This window comes from Artemia franciscana, chromosome 4 (genome assembly GCF_032884065.1).
Source record: "Artemia franciscana chromosome 4, ASM3288406v1, whole genome shotgun sequence".
In the NCBI taxonomy this organism is placed as follows: domain Eukaryota; kingdom Metazoa; phylum Arthropoda; class Branchiopoda; order Anostraca; family Artemiidae; genus Artemia; species Artemia franciscana.
In genome coordinates this window covers 11164385-11177491 of record NC_088866.1, presented here as the reverse complement: position 1 = coordinate 11177491, position 13107 = coordinate 11164385, and the positions used below count along the sequence as shown (strand labels likewise).

The 13107-nt window shown below is 34.3% G+C and overlaps 1 protein-coding gene across 1 annotated transcript in view; it reads right to left on the bottom strand.

The window, feature by feature from the left end:
* LOC136025980 (synaptosomal-associated protein 29-like) overlaps positions 1 to 13107 on the bottom strand; it is a 39830-nt gene that overhangs the window by 17478 nt on the left and 9245 nt on the right. The window contains exons 2-3 of the mRNA XM_065702112.1: positions 7431 to 7698; positions 1519 to 1620 (exon numbers count right to left, since the gene is read on the bottom strand). Of these exons, the coding sequence (XP_065558184.1) occupies positions 1519 to 1620; positions 7431 to 7698 (370 nt within the window). The remainder of the gene's footprint in view (positions 1 to 1518; positions 1621 to 7430; positions 7699 to 13107) is intronic.

Below are 13107 nucleotides of genomic sequence, written 5' to 3'. Positions count from 1 at the left end.
CGAACTTGCTTCCAGAATAAAGTAATGATTTGCAGCTGGTTTTCCTTCCTGTTTTTCACAATTTTTCTCTTTTTTTGCTTATTTTCAGCTGATTAGTAACACACATTCTTTATTTGAAAAATTTGGTACGAACTTGCTTCCAGAATAAAGTAATGATTTGCAGCTGGTTTTCCTTAAAAATTGATTTCCTGTTTTTCACAATTTTTCTCTTTTTTTGCTTATTTTCAGCTGATTAGTAACACACATTCTTTATTTGAAAAATTTGGTACGAACTTGCTTCCAGAATATAGTAATGATTTGCAGCTGGTTTTTCTTCCTGTTTTTCACAATTTTTCTCTTTTTTGCTTATTTTCAGCTGATTAGTAACACACATTCTGTATTTGAAAAATTTGGTACGAACTTGCTTCCAGAATAAAGTAATGATTTGCAGCTGGTTTTCCTAAAAAATTGATTTCCTGTTTTTCACAAATTTTCTCTTTTTTTGCTTATTTTCAGCTGATTAGTAACACACATTCTTTATTTGTAAAATTTGGTACGAACTTTCTTCCAGAATAAAGTAATGATTTGCAGCTGGTTTTCCTTAAAAATTGATTTCCTGTTTTTCACAATTTTTCTCTCTTTTTGCTTATTTTCAGCTGATTAGTAACACGCATTCTTTATTTGAAAAATTTGGTACGAACTTGCTTCCAGAATAAAGTAATGATTTGCAGCTGGCTTTCCTTCCTGTTTTTCACAATTTTTCTCTTTTTTTGCTTATTTTCAGCTGATTAGTAACACGCATTCTTTATTTGAAAAATTTGGTACGAACTTGCTTCCAGAATAAAGTAATGATTTGCAGCTGGTTTTCCTTAAAAATTGATTTCCTATTTTTCACAATTTTTCTCTTTTTTTGCTTATTTTCAGCTGATTAGTAACACACATTTTTTATTTGAAAAATTTGGTACGAACTTGCTTCCAGAATAAAGTAATGATTTGCAGCTGGTTTTCCTTCCTGTTTTTCACAATTTTTCTCTCTTTTTGCTTATTTTCAGCTGATTAGTAACACGCATTCTTTATTTGAAAAATTTGGTACGAACTTGCTTCCAGAATAAAGTAATGATTTGCAGCTGGTTTTCCTAAAAAATTGATTTCCTGGTTTTTCACAATTTTTTTAAGACGTATATGGTTGTATTAGTTTCTACTTGACCAAATTAAAGAATAATTTTCATTTTCGTTGTCCTTAGTACTTAAACTACTCAAAAATAATACCACTAGTTACATATTTAATAAACTACAATAAAATGCATATACAAAGCCACCCTTTGTGTGGTCTAAAATAATATAGATAGATTCAGAGTTTTCCATAATCGAAAAACCATCATTTAAAACTTAAAAACTAGTGAGGTTTTTTTTTTCATCTAAATGGATGTAGTTTAACTATTCCCTATTATCCTCCATAGTTATGTCACTCTACCACATAATATACAAAGTGGGTAATTCTTCTAGTAGACAGAAAATAAAATCAAAAAGAGAACTTACCTTTATATTTTGTATGTGTCGTTCTGAGACTCTCAGTTCCTGGCCCATTTTATCTAGTCTATCATTAGTCCTTTCTAGTTTCTCTCGTTGTCTCAAAAGTTCCTGAAAATGTTGTTTCTTTTTAGTGGTATAAAAGAAAAATTGATTAGGACAATGTAAACATTTTTGGCATCTTCTGTGCCGGATATACTCTTTTAGCTGCCACCCTTCTTAATATTACTTTACAAAAAAACAAGTTTCTATTTCTCTTAGAAAAAACAGCGTTGTAATCACATTAATTGTTAGCTATATATTACTTGCTCAGGGAAAAAACAGGCGAATTTCGGTTGTATCATTTGGTAGCTCGGCCAGGTAAAATCCAACGATATTCCTTGAGAAAAAGAAGAAAATTTTAAACTGGATACACTAAAATTTTAGGTTGAATACGCTTTATATACAAATCACACCTTCTAAATTGAGTGATATCCTCTACAGCACTGCTAGAAAATATTCCCTTTGGGTTTATTTCTATTAAAAAGCGCACTATTTGCTACCACTTACTACACAACTTTAAAACTTTAAATTCGAAACGCTGCAGATGCGTCTGTTACCAGGAATACATTCTGATTTTGAATGGTTGTGCTGATAAAACTACCTGTTGTAAGTACTCTTTATAAAATACTTTTTATGATGAAAGCACATTAAATCATGTTGCGATATTAAATCATATTCATATTAATCATAATCATGTTAATGAGATATTAAATCATAACACCGATTTGTGATACACAAGTATTTTTGAACATAGATAGCCAAATCGGCAGCAAAAATTCTTTGGTTTGGGCTTCGAAATAGTTTATAATTTAAGTGGTTAAGACACGTATTTTGTGAGGTTAATGAGATACAATTTACAGTTCAAAAAGTGATTGGTTTCCGAAAAGAGAACTAGGAGAAATCTTTTATGAATAATTTAGTGCTTAATAAACATTTCCATTATTAGAAATCATATATGATGGTCATATTGGAATTTTCTATGTTTAGTTTTCCAGTTCATTAAAAAAAGGTGTTCCGCCATTTTTGGAAGCAGAAATACATGTAAAAGCAAGTGGGTGCTATTTTTTATCTACATTCTACCAGACAGGGGCTTCACAACCTAGGGGGAGGGGAGAGCCCCAGTATTTTCAAATTCGATAAAATTTGAATCAAAAGTCCAAAGTTATACTGAATCCAAAAAAATGGACTAGTTAAGGCAGAATCTCAGAGAGTCCGAAATTTCAATCCGGTTTCGGTACCAATTCCAAGATCTAGTAGAGAAGGTCAAAACTTCGGTAGTGTAACTTGGAAATTCGGCAAAGGAAGTCTTGTAGAGATATATCTTATTATTAAATATAGTTAAAGACGAATCAAAATCTAAAATTGTTCCGCGTATTTGAAAAAAAAAGTTGACGATTGGGTTGAACTTCGCACAAGATTTTAATCTTATTCCTGTCTTCTTCCCGAAATCCGAGTGAACTCCCTGGAACGAATATGGCAAAATGTAAAATAAGTCAACTTTGCATTTTAGCATTTACGCCAAATCGACACAATTTAAACTAAAAAAGTTAAATCTGTTCTGACCTAAAATAAGATATTCGCTTGCCGAATTTACTGCTTTTGTGTTGTTTTGACCTATTTTAGCCTAGTTACACTCCGATTTTTTGGTTACTTGAAAGGCAACTAGAACTTTTAATTTTACTAGCGTTTTTATTAGTAAAAATATACATAACTTACGAATTAACTTAAGCAACGAACTTCTATATTCGTATGTTTTTATTACATATATGAGGGGGTTCGCCCCCTCGTCAATGACTCGCTCTTGACACTAAAACTTAAATTTTGTCCCAATTCCTTAAGAATGACCCTTGAACCACAAAGGCCGTGGAATAAATAGTTGAAATTAATAAAATTACTTTAACGTAAAGAGCGAGGTATTAGGAGGAGGTGAACCCCTCATATGCGTAATAATTTCTGTTCGTTTTGAGTTCCAATGCTTCTCCTTACTTCCAGTTGAAGAAACTTTTTCGTATTTATTTTTTCATTGCTCTAAAAAAATGCTAAAAAATCCTGCATCCCCTTCATGCAAATTCTCTTCCCCCATGACAAATTCCTCCATGGAGAGTTGAAAGTTCTCCCCGAATAACCCCCTCCCGTCAAACCCTACCCCCCCAACCAAAAAAATCCCCCTGAAAGTGTCTGTACACTTCCCAATAACCATTTCTGTGTAAACTCTGGTCAAAGTTTGTAAATTGTAGCCCCTCTCACGGGGACTGTGGGGGAGTAAGTCGTCCCCAAAGACATAGTTTTTAGGTTCTTTGACTATGCTGAATGAAATGGCTATCTCAGAATTTTCATGCGTTGACTTCGGAAAAAAACGAGAGTGGGAGGGGGCCTAGGTGCCCTCCAATTTTTGGGTCACTTAAAAGGGGCACTAAAACTTTTAATTTCTGTTATAATGAGACCTCTCGCGACATTCTAGGACTACTGAGTCTATACAATCACCCCTGGGAGAAAAAAACAACGAACAAACAAACAAACAAACACGCATCCGTGACCTGTCTGTCTTGAAACTTCTACTGTAGGGTTCTCTGATACACTAAATTCGACGGTGTGATTTTCGTTAAGATTCTGTGACTTTTAAGAGGTGTTTTCCACTATTTTCTAAAATAGAGCAAATTTTCTCAGGCTCGTAACTTTTGATGGGTGAGGCTAAACTTGATGAAACTTATATATTTAAAATCAGCATTAAAATGCGATTCTTTTGATGTAACTATTGATATCAAAATTCCGCTTTTTAGAGTTTCGGTTACTATTGAGCCTGGTCGCTCCTTACTACAGTTCGTTACCACGAACTGTTTGATCATAGATCCAAGCAGTTCAACCTAGTTAGAAATTTGTTAAAACATGGCATTGAAAGACTGTTTTATGAAGAAAGAAACTTTATACAGAAAAGGACACTTTTTAATCATCTATTTCCAACTACTTTGCTGCTTCGCGGCTACTGAGTGACTTGAAAGATGAAAATTAATAATCCTTAATCTTCAAGATTCAACTTAAAAAAAAAAATTGCGATGGAATATGTCAGAAACTAGAGCACAGGGATGGAGTGACCGAGGGTATGGCAGATTATGCCTGAAGCGTGAGATAGATCTTAAAAGTAAATCATCTTAGCAGATGTATATAAGCCAAATAAGATTCATAAAGGGGAAAATTTGTATTGATATGAGCCAGTTCAAACATATTATCAAACTCTGCTGCAAGAGATTAAGATAACTGCTGCAAGTGACAGAATAAGCTCATTATGAAAAGCTTGGGAATCCAATAGTATACCAGATAAATAAATTGAAGTGATAGTGCTATGTACGAGAATAGCACTGCTGCGGTTAAGGTAGGAATTTCTCGAACCTTTCGAGAAATGAGGGGGCAATCAATTGAAAAAAAATCAACATATGTACGCTACTATTATTATTAATGCTACTACTACTACCACTACTATACTACAACTACTACATCCGCAATTACTACTAATGTTACTGCTACCACCCCCATCACTACTATTGCTACGGCTACTCGCTATTGCTACTACAACTAATACTTCTATTACGACTATTACAAAGGCTGAGGATATTAAGGTGCAAATAACAAGAAATGTTGAGGCGAAAGCATAACAAATAAAAACACACTATATGCCAACAGATTGTCAAAAAGCCGTATCATCAATATTTCAGGGACGGGTTAGAGCATTAAGCTGAAGCTTCCAGGGCATGACGAGGGCGATCACAACTGACCAAAAGGCAATATGTGCATAGTATTACTTCTGCTAGTACTGCTACAACTGCAGTTAGTACTACTGCTACTAATTCTACTAAAACTACTACTACTTGGCATTTCTCGGTTAGGTTCATTATTGAAGCAGTGTCATATGTAACATTGGATTTTTACTAAGATTCAAACTTTTGGTTTTCCTTTTAAGGGTTTTGAATCTGTAATACCTTGTTAAAATATAGACAAATAATTTTGCAATTAGGGCCTACCATTTTTTTGCTCTTTAATAATTATTTTGCCATATTTCTGTAGTAAAGAGCGAACCACAGCCCATAGTAACCAAAAGATAAAACACACCTTTTGAAAATAACTTCCTAATAAGGAAGAGATTAAGAAAACTGCTGCAAGTGACAGAATAAGCTCATTATGAAAATCTTGGGAGTCCCCCCCCCTTAAATACAGCAATCCCAACTCTGTTTGCAATCTATTCCCATTTTCTGATTAAAAATCAGTATTGATCGACTTTTACATAGTAACTTTGCATGCTAGCTAACTTTGCACACCATTATCGATAAATAACTGCAAAAATACAAGGCTATATATAGACAGACCGGCTCAACGCCGTCAATTCGATGGTACCGGCTGTACACTGGTTCGTCTTTCATCAGCGGCACACCACCGATAAATCGGCGCTGCGTCTAACCCTAAAAGCAAATCTTGCGATGGAATGCAACTAAACCAGGACAACGAAAAATTGAAAAATAATAATAGATAGAATACAGTAAATGAAAATATTTTTTTTTAATAACAGACAGGTATGAAACCATTCATCGAGTTAAACTTGTATGCGACCAAACACATACATTACAATACAATATTTAACCCTGGATTATATTGTTGTTTTTAATAGCCATTAAAATTAAATAAATCAAATACGATAAAAAATAAAACTAAATTGTGTTAAGTTAATTTCCTTCAATCTATTTAAGACGGGTTTGTCCAGCAGCTCTATATATAACACAGATTTAAATGCATTAGAATTTTCTACTTATATATAGTCTATCTAATGGATTCTCGCAAGCCATGCAGGTTTCTAATGAGGAACTTTACGAGTATTCAATTACAAAGAAAAAAAGGATTGGATAGAAGAAAAGTTCCCAAGGTAATACAGGGCCATTTTTACAACATTGATGTTTGCAGGTAGCCACTATGCCCAATCGTCTCAATTGAGGCAGGCATGTTCCCCCGATTTTTTTCTTTTTACCTCCTCCTCTGGATTTTGAAAAATACCTTTAATCAGGGGCATTCTCACTGAAAATGACTGTCTTGGTATTTTATTGAAAAAGAAGAAGAAAAAACGACAAATTTACCCACTTCCCACATAAACTTTTGTGAATTGACGCCACCATCTACGCCATAGTTAAAAAACACGAAAATTAGAAGAGATGATCTAAGATTTTTAAATTGGCAACAAGAGCAAAACTAGCACAAGGAAAATTCGTATTTTCCAAACTAATGTCTGGTGGTTAAATAATTGATTGTTTTATTGAATTTTATTTTTTGATGTTAGTGTGTAAAGAGCCTAAGTTTTTTAGGTCTTAGTTTATACTATTTACCTTGCGGTTAAGGTAGGAATTTCTCGTTTACCATCACAGTCCCTAACAATTTCAAAAAACAGTCCCTAACCATGGTCGGGATTTAAAATAAGAGCTCTGAGACACGATATCCTTCTAAATATTAAATTTTATTAAGATCCGATCACACGTTTGTAAGTTAAAAATACCTCATTTTTTTAATTTTTCCTAATTTAACATCGCCCCACTCTGCCCCTGATGGTCGAATCGGGGAAACGACTATTTCTAATTTAATCTGGTCTGGTCCCTGATAAGCCCGCCAAATTTCATTGTCCTAGCTTATCTGGAAATGCCCAAACTAGCAAAAACAGGACCGACAGACAGACAGAAATTACGATTGCTATATGTCACTTGGTATGTACCAAGTGCCATAAAAACTGCATATTTCTGACCTTATTACCCACGTATACCATTACAGTCCCTAACCATTTCAAAAAACCTCCTGATTTGTCCTTTATTGTTTATTACAATCTAAAATCGCATACAATGCATGCCAACCTCAGCTGTTTGAGCTCCAACACTTTCAGATTCATTGAGCATTCTTAAAGAGTTGTAAGTAGAATTGAGAGTTCTCTGCTCTACTTCCTGCTTTTTCTCCATAAGCGTCTGGATTCTACCATCCTGCTTTGATGCCTCTTGTCCTTTTGTCCATGGTCTATTAGGTGCAGTTTCAAGGAAGTTTAGTTCATCTGTGTATTCTTCATCACTGAAAGGATTCTTAGGTCTTGAGAATTTCTTGCCTGTTAGTTCCTCATTATAATACTCTCTGCAATTATAAACCAGGTAGTAAAGTCAATGGTGTGAAAACAATATAGTTTTATGTGATATATTATTAGAGGTTTGTTTTACTTCACTGCAAAGGAGTGTCTGAGAAAACAAAAAGGCAAATTCAGGAAAAACTTAAGCATACTATACAACACAACATTTCTACTCAAAATCATTGGAATCTCTTAGTTTCTTTTTTTTTTACTACCTATTTTAGCTGAGAGAGAATGTACTGAAACTTAAATAGCCAATTTCATAGTTTCACTTTAGGCAACATTTTATGGAATTTCATTGTCCATGATATTGGTAAAAACAAGTTTGACCCTTGAAGGAGGGAGTTGTATGTATTAGGGAATTCTTAGAAAAGAGGGACTGAAAAGCAAAAAAGGCACAGTTTGGGAAGTTAGAAAAACAAACTCTTCTGTACATGTCAAATTTGTCGTTATCACAAAAGCAATTTACTAAAATGGAAACCAATTTTCAATTCAATTCAATCATATATATTTAAACAAAAAACACATAACTGCTATACATAATCTGTGCTTGGCTAAGGCAGAAACTTAACTGAAGAATAATTAAACAATCAACAAACAGAAACAACAAATCAGCTGAATTTATCAAAAAAAGAAAAAAAGGGGGGATGAAGAGAAAGAAAAGAAAAAGACCGAAAAGAGGAGGACCGTACGATATTCAAATCTACACAGTATTTCTGTAATGACCCTTCACTGCTCGCTTGAAGGTAATCAGTTTATTTGAGTTCCGGATTTTCAATGGGATTAAATTCCAAATAGCTGGTGCAAAAAATGTAAGTAAAAAAGAAGCTCTTTTTGTGGACGGTGTCTCGCGGACAATGTCACATGAGTTTCACGTTTCGTAAGTATGCAAATCTTGATTTAAAGTGAATAGATTTTCTAATGATGATGGAAGGAGGTTGTTAAAATATATAAAACAAAAAGTTGCGATCCGAAAATCCCTAGTCTTTGATGCATCAAATATTTTAGTAAGTTTAAAATGAAGGTTAATGTTATCTGAATGCTGAAGAGGTGATATAATTTCAATGGCCTTATTTTGGATGATCTGGATTCTCTTATAACATGAGATGAAGTTACTTGTCCACATAGAGCCTCCATAAGACAAATGGGGATGAAAAATAGAAAGATAAATCATTTTCAGTGCAAATTAGCATAAGATAAACAATATTTTACATGGTCAATATAAACGAGAAAAAGCAGTGGTCCCATTATTGAACCTTGTGGCACTCCACACAGTAAAAGATGGCACTCTGATGTTGCATTTGCATTTTGTAACTTTAGCTCTATTAATAAAATACGAACAAAACCATTTTAAAGCCACATTATGTACACCAATTGATTCAAGAATTTGGAGTAATTTATCATGATCAACAGTGTCAAATGCCTTTTTAATGTCTAAAAGTAAAGCTGCGAGTATTAGGCCTTTATCAAATGCATCACTCACCCAGTCAACCAATTTCAGAATTGCTAGGTCTGTAGAAAGTCCTTTGCGAAGGCCAAAACGTTTTGCGAAAAAAATGAATCAAATTCATGTTACATAAAAAAACATAAAGCCAACATCATCAATTTTTCAGAATGAAAAAAAAAACAAGAATTGAGTGTTGAAAACAAACTCGTTGAAAGGCATAAGCAAATTAGAGCAAACCAATCGTTAACAACTCCAAGATCTATAATTTTGGTACAAAAAAAATTAACGATTAGAGATTTAGATTATTTATAAAATATTTTTGGCTTAGGGGACTCACCAGCCGCATCCAAAACCCCCTATATCCAGATATGAAAAAATAATATAAGAAACGACCATTCACATTCCCTGTTATTCATTATATATTTATTATTGTTATGTATCTATGACCTATCATCAAAAAGGATAGAAGATGAGGATACATAAAGAAAGGAAGATAAAGAGATAACAAGAGCTAAGAGCCAAGAGCTCATATGGTGTGATCTGTAACAAAACTCTAATAATTAAAAGATTGATTTAAAAGGAAATCAGAGGCTGAAAGCCGGTCAGGATTTAAAATAAGAGCTCTGAGTCACAATGTCCTTCTAAATATCAAACTTCATTAAGATCCGATCACCCACCCGTAAGTTATAAATACTTCATTTTTCCAATTTTTCCTTTCCCTTTAGCCCCCCAGATCGTCGAATCTGGGAACGACTTTACCAAGTCAATTTCCAAGATCCAACTATGTCGATCATGTATCTAGAGCTTGTGCTTGTTCTTCCCATCAAGTTTCATCCGACCTCTCCACTCTAAGCGTTTTCCAAGATTTCTGTTTCTCTCCTCCAACCCCCTATGTCCCTGGATCTAATTTGAGTTGAAAATGGAGCATCTGAGACATAATATTATTCTATATATCAAGTTTCAGTAAGATCTGATCACCTATTCGTAAGATAAAAATACCCCAATTTTCACGTTTTCCAAGAATTCCGGTTTCCCTCTCCAACTCCTCCCAATGTCACAGGATCTGGTCAGAATTTAAAATAAGAGCTTTAAAGCACAAGATCCTTCTAAATATCAAATTTCATTAAGATCTGATCATCCGTTTGTAAGTTACAAATACCTCATTTTTCCAAATTACCCCCCCCCCCAACTCCACCTAAGAGAGCGGATCCAGTCCGGTTATGTCAGTCACGTATCTTAGACTTGTTTTTATTTTTCCCATCCAGTTTCATCCTGATCTCTCCACTTTATGTATTTTCTAAGATTTCCAAGTCCCCCCCCCCCAATGACGCTGGATCCGGTTGAGATTTGAAATAATAGATCTGAGTTGCGAGGTCCTTCTAAATATGGAGTTTCATGAAGATCCGATCACTCCTTTGTAAGTTAAAAATACGTCATTTTTTCTTATTTTTCAGAATTACCCCCCCCCCCCCCAAATCCCCCAAATAGAGCAGATCCGTTCCAACTATGTCAATCACGTATCTGAGACTTCTGTTTATTTTCCCACCAAGTTTCATCCTGATCCCTCCACTCTAAGCGTTTTCCACAATTTTAGGTTCCCCCCTAAACTCCCCCCAATGCCACCAGATCCGGTCGAGATTTAAAATAAGAGCTTTGAGACACGATATCCTTCTTAATATCAAATTTGATTGAGATCCAATCACCCGTTCGTAAGTTAAAAATACCTCATTTTTTTCTAATTTTTCAGAATTAACCCCCCGCCCAACTACCCCAAAGAGAGCGGATCCGTTCCGGTTATGTCAATCATGTATATAGGACTTGTGCTTATTTTTTCCACCAAGTTTCATCCCAATCCGTCCACTCTAAGTGTTTTCCAATATTTTAGGTTTCCCCCTCCCAACTCCCCCCCCCCCAATGTCACCAGATCCAGTCAGGATTTAAAATGAGAGCCCTGAGATACAATATCCTTCCAAACATCAAACTTCATTAAGATCTGATCAACTGTTTGTAAGTTAAAAATACTTCATTCTTTCTATTTTTTTCCAAATTAACTGGCCCCCACTACCCCCAGATCGTCAAATCGGGAAAGGGACGATTTCTACTTTAATATGTCCAGTCCCTGATACGCCTGCCAAATTTCATCGTCCTAGCTTACCTGGAAGTGCCTAAAGTAGCAAAACCAGGACTGACAGACAGAATTTGCGATTGCTATATGTCACTTGGTTAATACCAAGTGCCACAAAAAAAGACTATTATGTTTTTCTATTTGTGTAAACAATTTCTCATAAAAAAACCAGAGCTAGGATTCAAGGCAGTTCTTGATAAAAGATTGGATTGAGTATTTTATGAGTGACTTTGCACCTCCTGATGGTACCATTGAAGCTCAATATAAGTCTGAGCTTGAACATTCACCTGTAAGTCCTTGTTTTATTATTGCAATCCCTAGAGTGTGCAGTACTATTCTGACGTTAAAAAAGAAGTATTTTCATGGTATCAACAACCTCTGTGGCTTCGTCTTGTCCACAGGAGTTTAAGTTAAATATTTCATTTAAAAATTTTATTTCAAAGCTTTTTAACATTTGTCTTGTTCCTGATGTATTTCATATTGATTTAAAAACCCCTGTCATTAAAATGGGTAAATTGTCATTTGAATGTAATTTGTATTGACCCAATACTATGTAAGTTTGATGGAACTGTTTGTAAGTGATGAGATAAATTCAGTGTATTCTACATCTAATCACTAGTTTGGAGTAAAAAAGCTCTCAATTATGAATATGTCAGAGGAAAACTATACTTTGAAGGCCATGTTGCAAGAAGGGTACTTGATTCTAGTATACATCCACAAATGCTTGTTTTAGCTTGGCCACCTGGTTTAGATAGATTTATAACAGTACCTTACTGTTGTATATATGGATGACTATGTGTTAGGCTAAACTTGTCTTTGCCCAATAGAAAGTCTATTTCAGAAGTGATAATTCTCCTGAGAATGGGTATTTGTCAGAGTGCAACTTCTTTGCCACCCTATAACAATGCTGTACCAGCCTATACGAAAGTCGTGGCAAGTTTTATTGAATTTGTTATTCAATTTGTGTCTCTTTTGCATTATCTAGATTTTTGATTCTATCAGATTTGAAAGGTGATTAAATAAAAAAACAAGTTTTTAAAAAATGAAAGTAAGGAGCAACATTGAAACTTAAAACGAACAGAAATTACTCCGTATATGAAAGAGGCTTTTCCTCCTCAACGCGTCGCTCTTTACGCTAAAGTTTAACTCTTTCTCTTAACTCTACTTTTTAAAACAGTAAGAAAGTTTAGCGTAAAGAGCGGGGCGTATAAGCCCCTTTCATATACGGAGTAATTTCTGTTCGTTTTAAGTTTTAATGTTGCTCCTTACTTTCATTTAAAAAAAACTTGTTTTTTTTTTTATTTAATTTCTGGACGTTTTTGAATTAATGCATGTTTTGATCTTGGCTCTCCGCACATAAATAATTAAAACGAAACTTGAATATCAATTAATTGCAATTAATCGGAAGATTTTGAGAAAAACGAGCGAGGGAGGAGGCCTAGTTGCCCTCCAATTTTTTAATTACTTAAAAAGGCAGCTGGAACTTTTATTTTTTACAAACGTTTTCATTGGTAAAAAATATACGTAACTTACGAATTAGCTTACGTAACGAACTTCTTTATTCGTATGTTTTTATTGCGTATATGAGGGGGTTCAATCCTCGTCGATACCTTGCTCTTTACACTAAGGCTTAAATTTTGTCCCAATTCCTTAAGAATGACCTCTGAATCACAAAGGCCGTAGAATAAATAGTTAAAATTACTAAAATACTTTGGCGTAAAGAGTGAGGTATAACGAGGAGGTAAACCCCTCATATGCGTAATAATTTTTGTTCGTTTTAAGTTTTAATGCTGCTCCTTACTTTCAGTAGAAAAAAATTTTCATATTTATTTTTTCATTGTTTTT